Here is a 20,852-nt window from a genome sequence, read left to right on the forward strand (position 1 = left end):
ACACATGACATGCTAACATTTTTATGAAGGAAAAATATTCTTCAAACAATTAGTATTACTAAGAAGTGTAGCACGGTTTTAGATTTTCACAAATCCCTTTAATCTCAGGCTTCATCGAAGGCAGCAAGATTCTCGGAACTTTTGCATTCGCTGCATTGCAGTATGTTGTTTTGATGGAAATACATGAAGAAATCGCATCTTACATAGATTGTAGTTGGAAAGGAAATGAGCATTTTCATTGTCTTTTCAAATAAAAGCATTATTTTTTGAAACCGAAGTTGCACAGGGGGTAGTTTCTTAACAGTGGTAATATGGAATCTGAAACACCAATGTTTCCTAATTGTCAAGTTAACACCCATCGGTCTGTCCTGAACCTTGACTGGGTCTCTTACAGGTATGATTTCCTAACACCAGATCGGAATGCAGACTGTCGCATCACAGATGTGTGAAGCACACTCAACTGACGGGGCTGGGAGAAAAAGATGCTGACCTAAGTAGCTCTGGAAATGAGTGGAGTCTCAGGCTAAAGGCAAAGGGAGCTAAAAAGAGACGCTTCACCCTAAAGTTGTTTCCCAGGGGGGTGTGGGCTGTCATCTCTGAAAACATGACCCACGTACAGCGGAGGTGAACAATGAAGCAGATTGTGCGGGTGGTGGACTGAGGCTTCTCACTGCTGGCGTGGGAGCTCACGGGGAAGCCAGGGAGGAGCCTAGAATGATTTGTGTAGCGGTGAATTAGAGCTGGAGGCATCAGCATGAACCAAGTTTAGCTTTGTCTAGCTATAGACGGCTGCATGTAGAAATATTTATAGAAATGGGCACATACATGTGTCAGTTTACACACACATATTTCGTTGTTCTCTTGACTGAGCAACAATGCCCCGTCAGCAAAGTGCACACATAGCACCAGACCCTGGGTTCGAATCCCATCTCCAACCAAAGGGCCAAGACTCCCTGGAGAAATGGCTGATTCTGGGACTGGGGCAGAAAGTATACGAGCTGAACCTGGACCAACTTGCTAGTCGCATCAGGGAGAAGGGAAAAAGGAAAAACCCTCGGTGATGGGGGTATGGCAAAGGGACATAGGAGCCCGCAGAGAGACCTCCCAAAATGAATATCCGTGAGTCCATACAGTATATGTCATACTGAATAAATACACCTATGGAAGGAAACAGATAATGTTCCTGTTGGGAAGAATTCCAAATAATTTATGTGAGTACCCTGCTCTCCAGGGCATGGAACATAACACCCCTCTCCCTGAGTGTAGGCTGTGCACAGCGACTTCCCTCCAAATAGCACCGTATAACCAGCATGGAAGGGGGAAGGGTAACTGTACCGAGATACCTGATGGACACGACCTCGGCCAGGCGACAAGAGTCAATGCCAGCAGCGGAAAGTCACGGGGATACCAGGCACCCTTTATATGATCTGCTGAGAAGGGCGCTCCACCTCTGTGGTCTCTCAGCCAAAGACCTGTAACTTCAGTCTAATTAGGAGAAAAACGCCAGACAAGCCCCGTTTGAGGGACATTCTGCCAAACTCCTGACCAGTGCTCCTTAACTATCAAGGTCATCACAAACAAGGAAAGTCTGACAAACTGTCACAGCCAAGAGCCTAAGTAGACATAACAAGTAAATGTCATGTGCTGTCCTGCGTGGGATCCTGGGGCAGAAAGAGGGACATCAGGTAGACTTAGCAATTATGAATACTGGTTTATGAATTGTGCACTGATAAAGGTACTACACTAATATATTAATCAGGTAAAATGGGTGTGAGGCCTATAGGAACTCTCTGTACTATCTTTGCCATTTTTCTGTAAATCAAAAACTATTTTAAAAATTTTAAGTTTGCTTTCAAAAACTGTGTTTTAAAAAATGATAATCAGGGGCGCCTGGGTGGCTCAGTGGGTTAAAGCCTCTGCCTTCGGCTCAGGTCATGGTCCCAGGGTCCTGGGATCGAGCCCCGCATCGGGCTCTCTGCTCAGCCGGGAGCCTGCTTCCCTTCCTCTCTCTTTGCCTGCCTCTCTGCCTACTTGTGATCTCTGTCTGTCAAGTAAATAAATAAAATCTTTAAAAAAAAATGATAATCATCTGTAATCCTACCCTTCCCCCCAAAGAGCAAGTGGGATGTGCTGCATTGGTGTGGGTCCAGGGAGGGAGGCTCCCTTATCCGCTGCTGGTAGGAGTGTGAAGAGAGCAGCCGCTCTGGGCACGTTTCATTTGTATCCGTTCCTTAGCTCGCTAACACCACCTCCAGGTAGCCCTCCTTGTATGCACAAGGAGACATGCAAATCCATGCTCAGCCTCATAGAGGTTCCTGCTCTGTACCTGAAATCCCACAGGTGCGATGAATTTCAGGATTTAGGTTTCCAGAAAAGTAACATGATGCTCACCTTGCCTTAGGTATCACTCCGCATCGGGACCTGTGGCTACACACAGCGGAACCAGGCTCGCTGTGTGCCCGATACCTGACCCCGCCCATCAAGGACGCCAAAGGGTCTAACACACCTCATTCGTGAAGAGTATAAATAGACACACCTTGTCTGGTCAGTTTTTGCCACCAAATGAGTTTGCCCCAAACTTACAAAAGAGAAGAAAGATAAACTAGCTTTCCAGAGATTTGGGGATTTGGGAATTCCACATAAGCGATTGTGGAGCTGGAGTGGAAAAGTAATTGGGAGCAATGTGCCCACCAGCAAGGGGACAGGATGAAACCACTGCGTTGGTTCACACAGGGGAACCCAGCGGGGCCACTGCCACGAGGACTGGGCGGGTCTACACGGCCCCCGTGAATAGTAACGTGTGTAGCCTGGGAAACTCGCGAAAGCGGACATCAAGCATGATTCCATTTACGAAACATTTTTAAACCTGAGATAATACTATATATTGTTTACATATAGATACATGGAATTAAAGTTTCAAAACTTGCACGAAGAAGACACACGCCAAGTTCCAGAGACAGGAACAGGTCACACCCGCGCTGCCACATGCCGCCTTCAGCGTAATCATGTCCTTACCAGTCCAACCTGATGGCCAGAGGAGGTCCCACTACAGGCGACCCCGTGGGGACAGCCTCTCCCAGACCTGAGTGGGAGGACCTGTCGGGGACCCCTATCAGGGAACCCGCATGGCCCCGGGGTCATCAGAACTAGTGTTCACTGCGGGGCAGAGAGCTGTGAAGGCCACTCTAGGAGGAATGTTCGAAGCCGTAGTTGACATGGGTGCTTCTGGCCGTGGATGTCGGGCCTGGGTGGCTCGGGCAGGAGGCCTTCCTGACCCTGGTGGCCTCTTCCATCTGCTTCTGCTCCAGCACCAGAGCTGCGTTGACGTCAGGCCCTGCAGGGGAGCAGCCACAGAGGACCACGGTCAGGGGGGCCGTGTGCCGAGCGGGAGGCTCCTCGCTGCCCTGAGTCGGTCCACGGGAGGAGGAACAGCTTCTCTTAGCAAGCAGGCCTTGCGGGGTACAGCCACGGGAGTTCCAGGAAGAAAGGAGACAGGGGTGCACAGGTAGGCGGGGATGTGCTCTGCGACATAGGGCGATAGGATCGGTGGGGTCGACTGCGTGGGAGGGGCCCTGCTGGGCTGGGAGTGCTGAGTGCGGGGGTGCGGGAGGCCCCGTTCGGTGCGGGGGGCGGGGCTGCTGGGTGGGCGGGGCCCTGCAGGGAAGGGACTGTAAGGGCGGGGGCGGGGCCGATGGGCGGGCGGGGCCCTGCCGGGCTGGGACTGCAGGGGCGGGGGCGGGGCCGCTGGGTGGGCGGGGCCCTGCCGGGCTGGGACTGCAGGGGCGGCCCGCAGGCGCCTGGGCGCTCACCCACGTAGCTGAGGACCACTGGCAGCAAGACCAGGCCGTGCAGCAGGCCCAGCACGGTGATGAGGAGGTTGAGGCGGAAGAAGAAGATCTGGATGAGCTGCGCCTTCGCCAGGCCCAGCACGAGGATGCCGGGCAGGTTGGTCATGGCCACGCCAGCGAACACCTGGGGGTCACAGGCAGGCGTGAGGCCAAGCAGGCGGCGGGGCGGAGGGGGGAATGGGAGGCAGTGGGCCCACTCACAGCGCTGCCCATGAAGACGGTGGCTTCTTTGGCCCTCTCCAGCCGGGTGGGCCGGGTGCTGACCGCAAAGGCGCGGGTGATGTGGGACACGAACTCCACGGAGATGCCCACCGCCTAGGGGCAGAGAGGGGCGTTAGGCGAGCGAGGGCCAGGGCGCGGGGTTTCCGGAAGGCAGCGGAGTGTCGGGCGAGGTCGGGTTACCGTGACCAGGTTGATAAGGGACACAGCGTTGTAGCTGATGCCCCACAGGGCCATGAAGCCCACGGTGTCCACGAGGATCATGACGATGGAGAACAGGTTGAGGAGGCCCGAGCGCAGGTCCATGCCCAGCAGCAGGCAGCAGACGATGAAGGTGGGCAGCAGGCAGATGGCGAGCATGAAGAGGCCCTCGGGGACCACGTTCAGGTACTGCTCGTAGAACACGTTGGTGATCCTGCGGGCAGCGGAGCGCTGTCACCGCTGGGGCGCGTGGCTTCCCGCACGGGCCGCGCCCACCCCTCGCCGCCCCCTTCCCCTCGCCGCCCCCGCGCCCCCCCCAGCCGCCCCTGCTCCCCTCCCCCTCCCCGCCGGGCCTCACGTGTAAGGGAAGACCTCGAAGGCCGGGTCGGTGCCGGGCACCTGCCGCAGGTAGGCGGTGATGTTGGCCGCCAGCGCGCGCGACGCCCTCAGAGCCTCCGTGTAATCCTGCGAGTTCCGCAGTGGCTTGTGGTAGGCCATGAACCGCGAGGCTGCGCCGGAAGGGGACAGGGGGCAGAGGAAGGGCAAGGTCAGAGCCCGCCGCAGGCCCCTCAGACCCCGGGGCACATCCGGCCGCAATCAGGGTTCGGAGGCCACCACGGTGGAACATTCTTCCATTGTGAGCAAGGGGCCCAGGCTGCGGGTTTCCAACCGTAGCCCTGCGGTCGGTCCTACCCCGGGGGGAGCCCCAGGTCCATCGTGCCTCTGCCCAGCGCACCCTAAAGACACCTCCCAGATAAACCCACATGCTGTGCTCTAGGGCTGCAAAACATGCCTTGGGTTTTTCGGACTAAGTCATCTACTTTTCCAGCCGGCATCCTCCCAGAGGGAAGATCCAGAAGGGGAGACAGAAAGGCGGGAGCCGTTCTGCTGACAGGGTGAGGGCAGGCGGTGCAATGGTCTTCCGTTTAGCCCGCTGCCCACATCTGCGGTGGTTTGTGCGTGCGAGTGAGGGGTGTGGCTGACCCCCCCTCCAGCGCGGGAGGAGTCCCAGAATGTCCCGATGACTGAGGATTTGGGGGAGGGGAGAAGGGAACAGGGCACACAGGGGTGAAGTCAGAGAACAGGGAGCCGGGTGCCACGGCCTCTGAGGACAGGGCCAGTGGAAGGCTCCCCAGGAAGGAAGAAGGGGAGACGATCCCAGATCGAGAGGCTCTTCCCAGGGGCTTGTGGTGACCCCCCAGGGCCGCTGCTTCTGGCCGTCCCCACCAGGTGAGACCAGGCTTACCTAAAATCTGGCCGTCGTGTCCCAAATGCACGGAGGTGTTATACGCAGCCAGTCCCCTGCAAGGCCAGAGCAAGGGCTTCATCAGGGACCTGGCCACTCTCGAGGGCCGGCTGTGCTCCCCACCCCAGGCTTACCCTTTGGGACATTTGATGTTCGGAGGGTCGCTCAGGAACCAGGGAAGGTACTTCTGGAACTGCTCCTCCGAGGGCCGCACAGGGCCGAGCGTCAGGCTCATGCAGTTCTTCAAGCAGGCCAGGGAGTCTGCAAAGACGGGGGGGCTCTGGGCAGCAGCCCCCCAACCCGGGCCGGGCGGCCCCCCATTCCCATGCAGGTCCCCGGGCATTGCCGCCACCGAAACACACAACACGCGTGTAACAGGTGTGCTCTGGTGGAGGAGGGGCTCCCCTCTCGGTCACGGAAGCCGCCTGCAAGTCTAGCAGGTGGGAGAGCCAAGCAGGGGGGCCAAGAAACAACCCCCCGCGGCCTCCCCTCTCCGCCGACAGATGTGGCTCCTCTGAGGCCAAGGCCGCATGCTAGGTGCGGCTCTCCCTCCCACCCGCGTGACCGCAGCTTGGGGTGCGCTCACCCCCGCACGTGCCCCAAGCCTGTACCCCCACCCTGACTGACCCTGCAAGAGCGTGGGAGGGGCGAAGAGGGCCTAGCCATGCTCCTTCCCTTGCCACAGCTTCCCAAGTGCTGGAAGGCTGGGCGCCCCCAGAGACCCCGTACTCACTGACGGTCGAGGGGCAGAATTCGCCTTTATTAGGGCCGTAGATGTAGAGGCGGCAGCAGGAGGACGGGGTCAGCCAGTCGATGAAGTCATCCACCCAGGAGGAGGCGGGGATGGCCAGGTACGACCTGACGGCCAGGGGAGAGGACGCTGAGGGGGGGGGGCAGGACCCGGCGGGCGGGCAGTGAGTCCTTCCTGCAGCGCCCCCCACCCCCGCAGGCACGGGGCAGCGGGAGGACAACTGTGTGGGGTCAAGGAGTCCGGAAGCGGGGCGGGGAGCACAGACAGGGCTCGGCCGCGGCACTCACTCCTCGGGGAACTCGGTGGCATATTGTATCTTCTGGGTTAAGGAGTAGCTGTCACATCCTGCGCTGGAGCAAATGGCGTTCATACCCGCCTCGCTGGAGAAGTTGTAGCCCCCCGTGGTGACAAAGTAGACTGGGGCCCCCACCTCAAAGTAGCGGTTCAGGCTGAAGAAGTAGTCCAGCAGGTATGAGTCCTGGAACAGAAGACAGTCCCAGGGCTGGGGCCTGACTCACCCACAGGGGCTCACAGAAGCACACACTTACGGAGGCACATGCACACTCACAGAGGCACATGCACACTCACGGAGGCGCACACCCACGGAGGCACCTGCACACTCACGGAGGCGCACACCCACGGAGGCACCTGCACACTCACGGAGGCACCTGCACACTCACGGAGGCACATGCACACTCACAGAGGCGCACACCCACGGAAGCGCATACACATGGAAGCACATATAGAGGTACATACACACTCACAGACACACATACACACACACTCATGAGATACACACTCACAGAGGCACACACTCACAGAAGACATGCAAGAGGTACATCCTAACAGACATGTGTGAGAGGTGCCCGCACAGACACCCGCACCCACACAGACCCGCGCCCGCAGACACCCGCGCCCACAGAAGTACACTTGCAGTCACATCGCAGAGGGGTTCGGTCGGAACTGTACCCACAGAGTACACACTCAAAGGTAGTCACATCCCTGCGTGATCACAGGGACACACACAGAGCACACCCATGTAGGTGTAAGCACAGAAGCGCGGGTGAGCACCCTCTGACACACCCACACTCAGGTCCTGCCGCCCCTTCCCATTATCTCCTTTCTACTACAGCTACAGTCTAATGAGCTGCTCTGTGACCATAGCCCACACGCGTATGCACCTGTGAACGTCTGTGTGCACACCTGCGAGGCCGTCTGTCAGGCAGCTGCCTGATCTATTCCCTTCCCCTGAGTGGTGTCAGAGAAGATGACATAGAAGGCACCAGGCATCTGTCCCCTGACCTAGGCAGCCCTGCGCGGGCAGCACCTGTCTGATAGAGTTTGGAGCTCTGGCGTCTGCTGAGGGCTCGCAGCTCCCTGGAGGAGGCCCGGAAGCTGAATCGTGGTCCATGCCAGTGGCCTCCAGCTCTCAGCATGGTAGTAGCCACTCGGCCATGTGCAGGCACTTTGCACACAGCTTGCGGGGTCCAGTGTGGGACATGAGGACCCCGGCCCTCAAAGATCATGGATTTGCATTCTGACCACCGGCCGCTGCTCTGACCTCAGTGGCGCAGAGTCAGGCTGCTGTTGTCAGCTCCCCTTCTCGAGCTGGCGCAACTGCCGAGGTGTCTAAGTGACTAGTGACGGGTTTATTAAGTTGCCTCTTCATGTTTTCCCTTTTCCCCCTTTCGGCAGCCAGACGTATAAGGAATGGGACATTCAAAGGCAATCACAAATACAAGTGAAGTTACCACACATTACCCGTGCAAGGCTTGGGCTCAGAAAAGACCTGATAAGACTTTAATTTTACAGCTCAGGCTAATCTCCAGGACAGAGACACCGGCAACGATCACATTTTTTTAAAGCAAACCCCCAGGGAATGGAGAGAATCTGATCTTTAGAGTTAGCATATGGTAAGACCCAACTGTCCATTTCTCAACAACCGTCACAGACACACAAACAATCAGGGAAGTATGGCCTGTACCTAGGAAACAGCACTAATCAACAGGTGATCTCGAGAAAGACCAGATGGCAGATACATCAGACAGACACTTCAAACTCCTGTCTTAGGGATGCTCAGAGAGCAGCCGGACAAAGCCAGGAAAAGCAAGTGTGAGCAAACGGGAGCACTTAACTAACAGAAAACATAAAATAGAACCCAGAAAGGAATTTCAGAGCTGGAAAGTACGAGGACTACATGAAAAATCCTTGTCATAGATTATATGATTTTTTAAAAGATTTTATTTGTTAATTTGACAGAGATCACAAGTAGGCAGAGAGGCAGGCAGAGAGACAGAGGGGGAAGCAGGCTTCCCGCCGAGCAGAGAGCCCGATGTGGGGCTCGATCCCAGGACCCTGGGATCATGACCTGAGCCGAAGGCAGAGGCTTTAACCCACTGAGCCACCCAGGTGCCCCAGATCATATGATCTTATGTACATGAAACTCTAAAATCCCACTCCAAACCCCTTAAAACTCGTAAATAAATCCAGCAAGGTTGCAAGTTACAAGATGGACGCCCAAAAAAAATTAGTCGCCTCTCTCTACACGAGCACTGACTAGCCCAAACGGAACTAGGGAAAGCCTAATTATAATAGCATGAAAAGAATAAAGTACTTAGGAATTAATGGTCACACAAGGGGTGAACGGCTGCACGCCGACAGCCACACAGCATCGCTGAAAGGAACTAAAGGACACACCAGTGGGAAGACATCTGCATCCGTGGGCTGGAAAACTGACTATGGTTCAGGCTGCTAGAGAGTCTCTGCATTCAGTGCAGTCGGTCTAGAACCCAATGACCTTTCTTGCAGAAACAGAAAAATCCAACCTAAAATTCACAAGGGACTCCAAATAGCCCAGACAATCTTTAAAAGAAGAACAAAGTTGGAGGACTCGGGGCACCTGGGTGGCTCAGTCAGTTGGGAGCCCGACTCTTGATTTGGGCCCAGGTCGTGGGATCCGGCCCTCATTAGGCTCCACACTCAGACTGCATGGGCAGTCTGCATGGGATTCTCTCTCCCTCTGTCCCTTCCCATGCTCACTCGCTCTCCCTCAATAAATAAATCTTTAAAAACAATGTTGGAGTGCTCACATCTCCTGATTTCAAAACTTGCCACAAAAATACAGTAATCAAATCGGTGAGGTGCTGGCACGAAGACAGACACACAGACCAACCGAATGGAAGAGCGAGCCCAGACACAAACCTTGGAATATATGGTGACATGGAATTTGACAAAGGAGTGAAAGCCATTCAGTGGGGAAAAGGAGTCTCTTCAGCAGCTGATGTTGGGACAAGAGGGCATCCACACTCAAAAGAATGAAGTTGGACCTTCAAAAATATACACAACTGTAGCAGCCACGTCCACAAGTGCCAAACTGTAAAGGGGCCAAATGTCCATCGACAGATGAAGGGATAAAGAAGATGTGGCCTAAACACACAGTGGAATATTACTCAGCCATCAAAAAGAATGAAATCCTACCACTTGCAATGACATGGATGGAACTAGAAGGTACTGTGCTAAATGAAATAAGTCAGTCAGAGAAAGACAAATACCATATGATCTGACTCATGGATCATAAGATACAAAACAGAGGATCACAGGGGAAGGGAGGGAAGAATAAAATGGGATGAGATCAGAGAAGGAGGCAAACCGTAAGAGACTCAACTCTAGGAAACGGACTGGGGGTTGCTGGAGAGGAGGTGGGTGGGGGGAAGTGGTAACGATGATGGGCCTTAAGGAGGGCACGTGATGTAATGACCACTGGGTGTCATATGTGACTGATGAATCACTCACCTCTACCTCTGAAACTAGTAATACACTGCATGTTAACCAAATTGAGCTTAAATTTAAAAAAATAATAATATATACATGTTATATATATGTATATAATTACATGTAATTTTGGTTATATGCTATTAAACAATTATCAAAATATCTATCTCTTTACAAATTTTATACAAAGATTTATACTCTTTCTAATGTGTTATCTCATTTATATATGGACATTTTCTTCTGTGATTAGCTTTTACTAACATAAAACTTCTGTGTGCCTCATCCTAGTCAGATAATGAAGTGACTATGCAATCTATAAGAAAAACAATTATATAAGGAAATGTTTGTGACACAGGTATGATAATTTTTTTACATTAAAAAAGTAATCACAATAAAAAATTATACACAACTATGGGGTACCTGGGTGGCTTGGTCAGTTGAGCATCTGACTCTTGACCTCAGCTCAGGTCTTGATCTCGGGGTTGTGAGTTCAAGCCCCATATTGGGTTCCACACTGGGTGTGGAGCATACTTTAAAAAAAAGGAAAAAATATAACTATGTACAAAAATTAACTCAAAATGGATCCGACACTTAAGAGTTGAATTTGTAATACCCTTAGCAGAAACACAGGAGAAAAGATTCAAGATACTGGATTTGGTGATTATTGCTTGAATGACACCAAAAGCACAATGAACAAACAGAAAAATAGGCAAATTGTACTTTATGAAAATGAAAAACTTTTTTTAAGGTTTTATTTTTAAGTCATTGCTACACCCAGCATGGGGCCTGAACTCACGACCCTGAGATCAAGAGTCACAGGCTCCTCCAACTGAGCCAACCAGGCACCACGACAATTAAAAACTTTCGTTCATCAGAGGACACTACAAATAGAGTAGAAAGGTAACAGATATAAATGAAGAAAACATCTGCAAATCACGTATCTGATAAGGGATTACTACCCAGAATATCTAGAGAATTCCGCAAATTCAACAAAGAAACAAAACAACGACAACAAAAAAGGAAGCTGTTTCAAAAATGGGCAAAACACTTGAACAGACATTTCTCCAAAGAAGACACAGAAATGGCCAATGAGCGCATGAAAAGGTGTCCAGCATCACTGATCATCAGGGGAAGCAGCTCAAAACCTCACTGAGATGCCCCTTCACCCCAGTCAGGACGGCTGCCGTCAACGCAGAAAAGGAAAAGCCAGAAACAGCAAGTGTGGGCGTGGACGTGGGGACCTCGCGCCCTGGAGCGCCACGGCAGGGGTGTAAAACAGAACAGCTGCGTGGGAAACAGTGTGGTGGTCCTCGACAGATTAAAATTAGGATTATCATCCGATCCAGCGGTCCCACCTACGGGAACACATGCAAAAGAACGGAAGCCCATTCTGGAAGAGACAGCTCTGTTCCCGGCAGCCTCAGTCCCACCTGCTCGAGCATGGAAGGAACCCGTGTCGTAGCACACACACGATGGGTAAACAAAATGTGGTGTGAGTGTGCGCGTGGAAATCCCCAGCCTGGAAGAGGAAGGAGCCCCCGACCCGCTCCCACGTGGCTGAGCCCGGAGGCCGCCACGCTGAGTGGAAGGAGCCGTGCACGGAAGGACACGCTGTAGGGTTCCGGCTCCGGGAGGTGCTGGGGGGCGTGCAACCCGCAGGGCCGGAGATGAGACAGCAGGCAGCAGCGCGGGGGGCCCCGTGGGGGTGGTTAGTGGGGTCCGCGGGCAGGTGGGGTCATCCTCACTGCCGTCCCCTTCAGATCCGACACGAGCTCGGGCCGCTCACGCCTCTCCGCCAGCCGTGAGGCTCTCCGACCCCTCTAGCCACAGACGTCCTGCCTCCCACAAAGCCCCCGACCCTCCATGTCTGATGGGGGCCGAGCTACCCGCGGGCTGCTGCGGGGCCCAGGCCTGGGGAGGTGGCGTGGCCGGGGCCGGGCAGGCCCTCGGTGAGCTGTCGGTCACTCTGTGGGACGCTCACCTCACGGGCCAGTCCTCCGCGGCCTGCTCGTCTCCCCACGGGGCCTGCGCGTTCACACGCTGAGTCAGCACCCCCCGCCAAGCCCCTGCCCCCAGCCCTGTCCCTGACTCTCCTGTACCCCAGGGGAGGCCACCAAGCAGGCTCACCTTGGGCAAGGCCAGCTCCTGATCCAGCCCCACGCTGATGTGGCACATGAAGTAGAGCCCCACGCCAAACAGGCCGGCGAACAGCAGCAGCTGGGGGCGGGGGGAATATTCTGGAGCTGGACGGACTGGAATCCCAGCCGCCCCCGGGCTTGAGCCCCAGGGCCCCCGGGCAAGCCGTCAGCCCCTCCGGGGGCGGGCAGGACCAGGCGCCAGGCTGAGCAGACCCTCCCGTCCCCCCGCCGCGCCTCCCACGCCACTCACCACGACCCCGCGCGTCACCCGGTGCAGCAGCAGCGGGACATAGAACTTGCGGAAGGACCGGAGCAGGAGCCCCTCGCTTTGGTCAGGCGGGGGCAGCTTCGGGGTGCCCACGCAGCAGCAGACATCCAACCGGGAGGCCTGGAGGGAGGCAGACCCTCGGGATGGTCCCAGAGCGGCCCCGGAACTGCCTCCCTCCCGTGGAAGTGCCTCCCCGGGGGACGTCCCAGAGTGCTATGTTGTTTGTTTTTCTGTCTTGATTAAACACCTCTAAACTTTGCACTGTCGCAGAAGCAGAAACGCTAGCTCCCTCATCTCATTTACGTTTCTTTACTCGACCTTTTTGCGGGTTTGACTGTATTCCCCTAAACCACCTTTTCTCTGGGGCCCTGGGGGCTTCGCCCACACAGCATAGCAGCTGTCCCTGCACGCAGCCCCACTCTCTGAGCCTGCTCTGTGAAGGCATGAGGCTCCCCCATCCCCTTCCCTGCAGAGGCGAGCCCGGGCAGGTCCCTGGGTCCTGCACCACCCCTACCTCCTGCCTCCTGCTGTCCAGAGAAAGCAGGGCCACAAAGGCGGACACCTGGAGCAGGAAGTCGAGAACGATCGCAAAGCCGGAGGTCAGGGCGAAGGTTCTCACAGCTGGCATGGGGGTCAGGGCCCCTGGAGGGTGCGGGGGTGAGTCTCAGGGCACGGTGTCTGCTCAGAGGAGCGCAGGGAAGGGGGCTGCCCACCCCCAGTGCCCCCAGCCGCCCTGGCTGCCCAGGCTCACCGAGAAAGAAGCAGATGGCCTCAGACAGGCTGCAGAGCAGCATACTGGGGGCCACTCTGCCCAGCGCGCGGCCGATGTGGGCCTCTCGCCGCTCCTCAGGCCTCCGAGGCAACCTCTGCATGGGGACAGCAGGGCCAGTGTCCAGAGCCGGCCACGAGCGGGAGCTGGCCTGTCTGTGCCCGTGCTCTGCCCGTCGGGAGCAGAGCCCACCAATGCTCTCTGCCTGTCCACTTCTCGGGGTCTGGCCCAGACACACGCTTGGCTCGCTTCGGGACGTCCAGAGCCTGCTCATTCCAGCACGCCCCTTGGGTCCCTCGACATCCGCCCGCAGGAGAGGCAGATCAGCTCGGACTGTCCATCCGTGGCATGCCACGGAGGAGGCCGTGTGGTGCCACGTGACACCCCGCAGAGGGCATGGCGGCCCGAGGGAGAGTAAGTGCAGGGGACACGCACATCACGAAGATGACACGGAACCGTCTGTGGTCCACGGGCCCGTGTCTGCCCGCGCGCGAGCAGAGCTGGCCCGGCCCCGGGGGCTGCAGGAGCCCCCCGCCCTCTCACCTGGTACTCCAGAACGAAGATGAAGATATTGTCGGCCCCCACGGCCAGCACCAGGAAAGGCACCACCTGAAGGATCACCAGGGAGGAGGGCACACCCAAGTAGGAGAAGAAGCCCATGGCCGCCGTGACTGCTCCCAGCACCACCGCCACCCCGCCCAGGCCCAGCGTCACCTTGGAGTCCACCTGCAAGGGAACCAGGCTCAGCTCCGGGCTGCCTCGCGTCGCGGGGTGTTCTAAGGGTCAGCTCTGCGCCTGCTCCGGGGGGCTGTCCGAGAGCAGCGCACCTCCAAGAAGCGCCGCCCCTTGGGGAGCCCTGCGGGGAAGGTTCTGGATATCCTGACAAGCCAAGCCACCCCACCCTGCCCTCCCACCCGCCCCAAAGTCTCACCAGCACTCGGCGCCAGCTAGAGTAGCTGCCCAGGGCCAGGGAGATGTACAAGAAGATGACGATGTAGCTGACCCCAAAGATGGGCAGGTCCTGGGCCGTGGTGCGGTTGATCTCGTCCTCCAGGGAGCGCTGCGGACACACCCCGCCAGCCCCACTGACCCAGGGGCTCCCCGAGCCCCAGCAGGGCTGCGGGCCTGGCCTCCCAGATGGGCGAGCCCAGGGCTGCTCAGGAGGGGAGGAACCCACCCGAGCCCCCCCACCCCGGATCCCCTCCCCACAGAGCCAGGGACCCCGAAACCTACCTCCGCCATGAACGTGACCTGGAACCGGCCAGCTGTCTGCCGCTGGAAGGCTTTCATCTCCTCTAAGAAGGCCGCCTCCCAGAGCTTAACATGGGCCAGCCGGGGGTCCCCAGGTTCATAGTTGTTGAGGGAGAAGGTCATGATCAGGGCCTCCGCCTCAGAGTAGTCCTTCCCTGGGGTGCGAAATGCTCAGCTACCCTCCTTCCTCACCCCTGCCCCCCTCCTCACCCCGCCTCCTCTCCCCAACGCCAGCCCATCCCTGTCTCCCCTCGCCCCTCCAGCCTCACGCCTGCTCCCCTCCCCCCTCCAGCCTCACACCTGCTCCCCTCCCTGTCCACGTCATGGTCTAACCCCTCCACCCGACCTCCCTCTCTCAGCCAAGGGCCAGACCTGTGAACCCAGGCACAGACCAGAGGACCTGAGCGAGCGGGAGGAGCTGAAGGAGGTGGCAGGTCCGCGGTCCCCTCCAGCCCCTGCTAGGACCGGCCACCCCCAGGCAGCAAGAGCCCATCACTATTCCCTCCCACCACTGCCCCTGCCCCATACGGCCCCCTCGCTGGCCTCCCCCGGGGCCACCTGGCTTACCTTTGTAGCCTCCCACGGCAAGGAAGGGGAAGACTGGACCTCCATAGTCAGCCATGCAGCTCAGGGCTAGGGCTGTGCCGTCCTTGAAGGTGAGTGGGGCACTGGGGGCAGAAGGAAGGACCTTTCCTGGCCCTGTGCCTATGACCAGGCCTGGTGCCAGCCCCAGGCCGCCAGCACCAGCACCTGACCCCATGGTCAGAACCGTTTCTCCCAGTGAGGTTTCATGCGACCCAACTCACAGTGGACCCTCTCTCCGCACAGCCGCCCAAGGCTCTGGGCTAAGGGCTGCACCCAGACAAGGTGGGTGGGCCTCACACACACAGCCCCCTGGGGGACACCAGCACTTCGCCCCCGGAGTCAGCACAAGTAGCCGCGCGGGCCTCGCACCGCTCAGCCTCCTCCCTCGCCAGCCTGGAGCCCTCCAGGCCCGAGTTCAGATCCTTCTTTCTGCGGACAGGTGAGCAGCCCGGGGCCTTGGGCACGTGTCTACTGAGCCTTCCTGCAAACACATCCTGGGCACGGGGATGCAGCGTTCTTTGTGAGTGAGTACGTCCGTCACCAGCTGTCCTGGGCATGCCGGCTGCCTGGGACCTGGAGAGGCTCACGACACCCCTGGGCCTATTTTCCCATCTCTGGAATGGGCATCATCAGCCACCGGAGAGCTGTTGTGAGCTTCCGAAATCAAAATCAAGCCGGCGTGAGCTTTGGACCCGGGGCCAGAACTTCCTCCCCAGCCTGCCAGCCAGGGCCAAGCACAGACTCTGGGAAGCGGCCCAGAGCAGGGGCTTCCCCGAGGGGCAGGGCCCTGGGTCTGCAAGGCCAGAACTATTCTCATAACCACTAAGATGCTGTTTGCCGTTCCCCCTCATTTGACCTCGATATGAGGGGTACGGATGGTTCACCAACATGGCTTCAGGCTCTGTCCTGCAACCGACAGCGAGGACGAACCCCTGATGACTCTGGTGCAGCGGCAAAGCCAACCCCAAGCCTGCTGCAGCCTCCCTCCCTCGTCTGGCGCACAGGGGTGAGGCCGCGCATTCTCCCTGGGCGCCGGACCAGGGCCCGGCTGTTCTCTATCAAGCGAGACACTGTGCCACCTCTGTGGACTTGCAATGGGCTCGGTACTATTGTTTGCAAAGAACGAACACAGATGTTTTCTTTTCTGTTCTGCTTTCTCACGTGGGAGAGGTCGGGGGACCTGAGTCTCTCCAGACGCTGGGGACCCCTGTCCACTGCAGCCTCAGACGGCCTCGACCACTGCCTGCCCATGTGCCGCCCTCCACGCCGGGGTGGCCCGGGAGCCTTCGCTCCCAGCCCCAAGGCCTGGAAGCCTCCTTAGCTTCCTGGTTTGCCCCGCGGCAGAGAGGAGGCAGCTGGGACTGAGCCCCAGAAATGCCAGGCTGTGTGGCCGTCTCCTGCCCAGGGGACACCCAGCCCAGCCGTGCAGAGCCTGAGCTGAGCCCCTGCCTGGGCCAAGGGCACCTTGAGGGGGACCCTGCTGGCCTCCGGGGCCGTCACATCACTCTGTAGCACACAAAGCCAAGGGCGTGCGAGGATGCCACTGCTCTGTCCGAGTGGAGTGGAACCCGGGAGGCCCAGATGGCCCCGTGCAAACCTGCAACAGCCAGTGAGAGCCCACGGAGAGAGAGGGCCCTCGGGGGAGACGTGGGGAGAAACAGGGTGGTCTGGGTCTAGGTCTGAGACCCAGACATGGAGCCACCCGGGAGCCCAGGGGCCACGAGGCCCTGGCGCGCACGGCAGCCCCGGCTGGGGCGGGCTGCGGGGGACTCACTTGACGCAGTAGAGGAAGTGGTCCCTCCAGTCCACCTGGGAGGTCTGCCCCGTGAGTGTCTGGTTGGCCGTGAGCAGCAGGTTCGAGCGGTTGTTCTGGAAATACTGCAGGAGGCTGTTGACGCAGCAGTCGGAGAGACTGGCGTTGTGCGGGTTGAGGGGCGCGAAGCAGACGTCCTGCAGCGAGATGTTGCGCTCCTCGGTGGGTGACCACACCTGTAGGTGCTGCAGCCTCTCCTGCAGCTCCAGCAGCTCCAGCAGGAGGTCCAAGGCCAGGATCCCGCTGAAGTTCTTGGGCCCGAGCAGCAGGGAGTCGTAGTGGTAGCCGGGCTGCCCGGGGGCCGTCAGGATCACCTGGTTGGTCCGGAAGAAGGGGCCGAAATGCTGGTCGTGGAAGGCCTTCTCGCTGCGGGCTTGGCTGTTGGGGGCCGACCACAGCTCCACGGGGTCCGTGGTCAGCTGCAGAAAGGCCAGGCCCCCCGACAAGGCCACCACCACGGCGATGGACAGGAGGAGGACGGTCACCGGCCACGAGGCCACCCACGTGCCCCAGGCCTGGAAGCACCGGCTGAGGACAGTGTGGGTGGAGAGGCTGAGTCTGTCGGACATTCTCGTGCCTGCCTTGGGGTCCGACGTCTTGTCCCGGCGGCGGGACGTGGCCAGGCGGGTCGCCACCAGGACGGCGGTGAGCAGGACGAGCGCAGAGCAGAGGAGGATGACGAGGACCAGCCCGCCCGCCATCCGGCCCAGGTAGAAGGTGGCATCCAGGGCCTGGGGCCGGGCGATGACGGGGCAGGATGCCGCGCAGTCCTGGCAGGAGCAGGCGGCCGTGCCGTTGCCCTGGGACACGTTGCAGGGCTGGACCTCCCCGTTCAGAGGCTGTAACCCGCTGCCGGGGTCCTGGCCAGGCTCCAGCAGGTGGAAGGTGATGTCCAGGGGAGCCAGGCCGTTCCCCGTGTCCCCCTGGAAGTTGAGCCAGCGCTGAGCGGTGCAGAGGGCGGAGCCGTACACGCCGCACATGGCGCCCACCGCCAGCGTGGCGGCCGCGGGGATGCGCACCCGGCTGCACGAGTCGTAGGTCCGCTGCGCGAAGTCGTGCTGGTAGAAAGCCTCGTAGGCCACCACGGCGGGGGGCCGGCCGCCCCCACCCCCCGCCACGCGGGTCACGTTGATGAAGAGGCTCTGGTTCGGGCTGCAGGTGTTGTGGCAGTGCAGGTTCACGAAGTTGTCGGAGCAGGCGGGGCAGCGGGTGAGCAGGGCCTTGGTGACCGCCAGGCTGGCCTCGAGGGCCACCAGCTGCTTGGAGGAGCAGCAGGCGTACGTGGAGTTGGGCCCCGCGTAGAGGCGGGGGCAGATGCGCCGGAGGAGGGTCAGGTGGTCGCCGGTGACGTGCACGGCGGGCGTGTTGGACAGGCAGGACACGTTGGACAGCGGGGCCAGGCCCCCGGACAGCTCCGGGTTCCTCCCACACTCATCGTAGAAAGCGCAGTAGCCGGGCTGGTGGATGGGCGTGTGCGGCTCGCCCTGGGCCTGCGGGCAGGGCAACATCAGCACGGGCCCCCCGCCGGGCAGCACCTCGGGAGGCTGGCGGGCAGCGGGGGCTGAAGGACCCGGAGCAGCGGTCCCGAAGGACCCCACGGGCAGGCGTGGCGTCGGGGGCGCTGCTGGGAGACCCAGGGAGAGGTGGGGCCCCTCCCACAGTGTCTGGAGGACACCCCTGCTAGGCCACAGTGGTGGGGTCTCTGGAGAGGGAGGTGGCCGGACAGACCTGCATTTCACAACGTCACGGCGGAGGGCGAGGGGACAGGTGGGAAGAACGGGGTGGACTAGGGGACCCCCGAGGCTGCCGCGTGATCCCGCTGGGACACGGTGGCCCCTGACAGGTCGGGGGCTGAGACCAAGTGGCCTTGCCCTCGAGGCATGGTTGCTTCGAAGGTGGCTGCCGTCTGCCTGAGCCGCAGCCCATACCCAGAGGCCCGGGGCCCCTCTTGGAGATTCTTGGGGCCCAAAGCCTTCGCCCATCCTCCAGATGTGCGAGTGATGGAGAAACTTGAGGCAAGTACCCCGGAACTCCCCCGGCCCCCCGATGCTAAATCCTCGCCAGGTGATCCCCCCGAGCCCACCCCACAGCACCCCGGGATGGGAGCCTCCCTCGACCCTCTGCTCCCACCTCAGGCCGGGACGTCCACGCGCACCACGGATGGGAGGCACTCCGCCACCCTGGTCCCCAGGACCCCCACCCGCACCCCTCCTAGGGCTGCCTGGGATCCCTCATCCGTCCAGGCCCTCCTTGCTGTGGCCACGCAGCCCCCAGCACAGTAGTCCCCCGGGGCGGCGGTGGCAGAGTGGCTGTGGCCACCCGCACCCGGACTCACCAAGTGCAGGAGCAGTGCCCACAGCAGCCAGCCCCTCGGGCCAGCCTCGGCCATCCCAGCGCGGGAAGGGGTCCCTGGGCAGTGGGGCTAGGCCACGGGGACAGCCGGGGACAGCCAAGGGCTGGCTCTTGGAGATCCACAGTACTTGTCAAGGTGGCTCATGTACTGAAACTCGGGGTACACAGTGAGGCGGGCTCCCCGTCAGGGACAGCCTGGCCTGACTGGCCGGGACCAATGGGGCTGAGCCCCGCACCTCCCACGGCTCCCCGCTAGTTAATGATCCACTTCTCCTCCCTCCTGCCCTTGTCCCAGTCTCTCCACAAGCCTCCCAGTGAGGTGCTGGGGTCTCCCCTGGGCCACTTCCCAAAGCGAGAGCGGGCCATCCGAACCCCACTCAACAGCCCCCCTCCCCGGCCTGTCCAGCCTCAGCGCCCCCCCTCTGCCCAGCCCCCTCTTGAGACCAAGCCAGCTGGGGCCAGGACACACCCTTGCACTGTCAGCCTTAGCAACAGTTGTTAATTAATATTAACAACCTGATAACAGAGGGGACAGTTAGGGGTGGAGTGACCAGTGACAAATGTCCTCCTCTGGGCGGAGGGGGAAGATCAGCTCCCCTGACGGCACACAGAGTTCCCAGACGCGAGAGCCCAGGCCCTCCTCTGTCCGCCCCCCTCCGTCCCGTCCGGGCCAGGCCAGGCCTGTCCCCACCAGCCCTGGAGGGGCAGTGTCACCGGGAGCCCCACGCAAACAGCGCAGGTGCACAGGACTCACTTTCAGCTCCCTCCCTCGGGCCCTCCCTATCACCAGCGGTCCAGACCTTGGCCCCCGCCGGAGGCTGAGCTGATAAGGGAGCCTGCGGGAGCACCTTCCGTGTGGCCGCCCACCCCAGGCAGCTGCAGGAAGAAGCCTGCTATCTCTAACCTCCCGAGGCTCAAGGACCCTGGTCTGACTCAGAGGAGCCACCCCAGCCGTGCCGGGAAGACAGAAGCCGAGGGGGGCTCAGGCCCACCCTGAGTCAGCTCTGAGTCAGCCTCGGGTAGGGAGAAGAGTCAAGGGCCGGGGCCGTCCGTGCGCAGCTGCCACCGTCTGGTCCCCTCCGGGCCCCGTCCCCATGCACCTGGCTAGCCCATGTGGAGCCTCCAGCCCCCCTCAGGGCTTCTGTCCCTGCTCCTGGATCTTCCCCCAGAAGCAGAGCTTGAGACAGGGATGTCACTGCACACAGTTTATCACAGGGGACCCAGATGGCCCCAGCAGGGGAGCGGGGAAGAGCCAGGGAATGGAAGGAAGCCTGCGTGGTCTCCAGGGTCTCAGCCAAGACACGCCCAGGCCAGAGCAGAAGACGGACGTGCTCCCCACAATCCGTGCGTGTCCCCCAGGCTGTGTCCCGCAGAGCGACCGATCCAGCTCCTGGGGCCGGTGCCTGCATGTTGTTATCATGCCTTAGTTTTCGGGTCGTGTCTTTGTCTTTCGGTTCGTGTCGATCTCCCACTGATTCAGACCGAGATCCTGGAGATCAGATTAGGGGGCCAAAAGGCGCCAGGCTTCTGCCCTGCGTGCCGGGCCCGCGGGCTCTTCCCTGGGCTAATCTGGAGCGCAGTGATTAGCAGATCGCGCTGGGCGCTGTCGGGTGAAGGGCTCGGATGACTGACGCCCCAGC

General features: G+C 59.5%; 1 protein-coding gene across 2 annotated transcripts; it reads right to left on the reverse strand.

Moving 5' to 3' along the window:
- Positions 1-2,843: 2,843 nt before the first annotated feature.
- On the reverse strand, positions 2,844-19,347 carry NPC1L1 (NPC1 like intracellular cholesterol transporter 1). 2 transcript variants are annotated; one of them, XM_080819036.1, is made up of 19 exons: positions 19,196-19,347; positions 16,822-18,350; positions 15,030-15,130; positions 14,445-14,617; positions 14,143-14,271; positions 13,755-13,937; positions 13,194-13,308; positions 12,957-13,084; positions 12,425-12,562; positions 12,164-12,253; positions 6,553-6,743; positions 6,248-6,372; positions 5,649-5,775; positions 5,515-5,570; positions 4,627-4,777; positions 4,251-4,482; positions 4,050-4,163; positions 3,810-3,972; positions 2,844-3,334 (listed from the first exon to the last, which is right to left on the reverse strand). In XM_080819036.1, exons 1-19 carry the CDS (start codon positions 19,247-19,249, stop codon positions 3,186-3,188), a joined length of 3,948 nt encoding a protein of 1,315 aa, XP_080675162.1. In that variant the 5' UTR covers positions 19,250-19,347; the 3' UTR covers positions 2,844-3,185. The 2 variants fall into 2 exon arrangements, with proteins under 2 accessions (XP_080675162.1, XP_080675163.1); XM_080819037.1 differs by lacking the exons at positions 2,844-3,334; positions 3,810-3,972; positions 4,050-4,163; ... (4 more) ...; positions 6,248-6,372; positions 6,553-6,743 and adding an exon at positions 11,913-12,061.
- Between the last annotated feature and the right edge of the window lie 1,505 nt (positions 19,348-20,852).

The sequence above is a fragment of the Martes martes genome, assembly GCF_963455335.1.
Source record: "Martes martes genome assembly, chromosome: 11".
In the NCBI taxonomy this organism is placed as follows: domain Eukaryota; kingdom Metazoa; phylum Chordata; class Mammalia; order Carnivora; family Mustelidae; genus Martes; species Martes martes.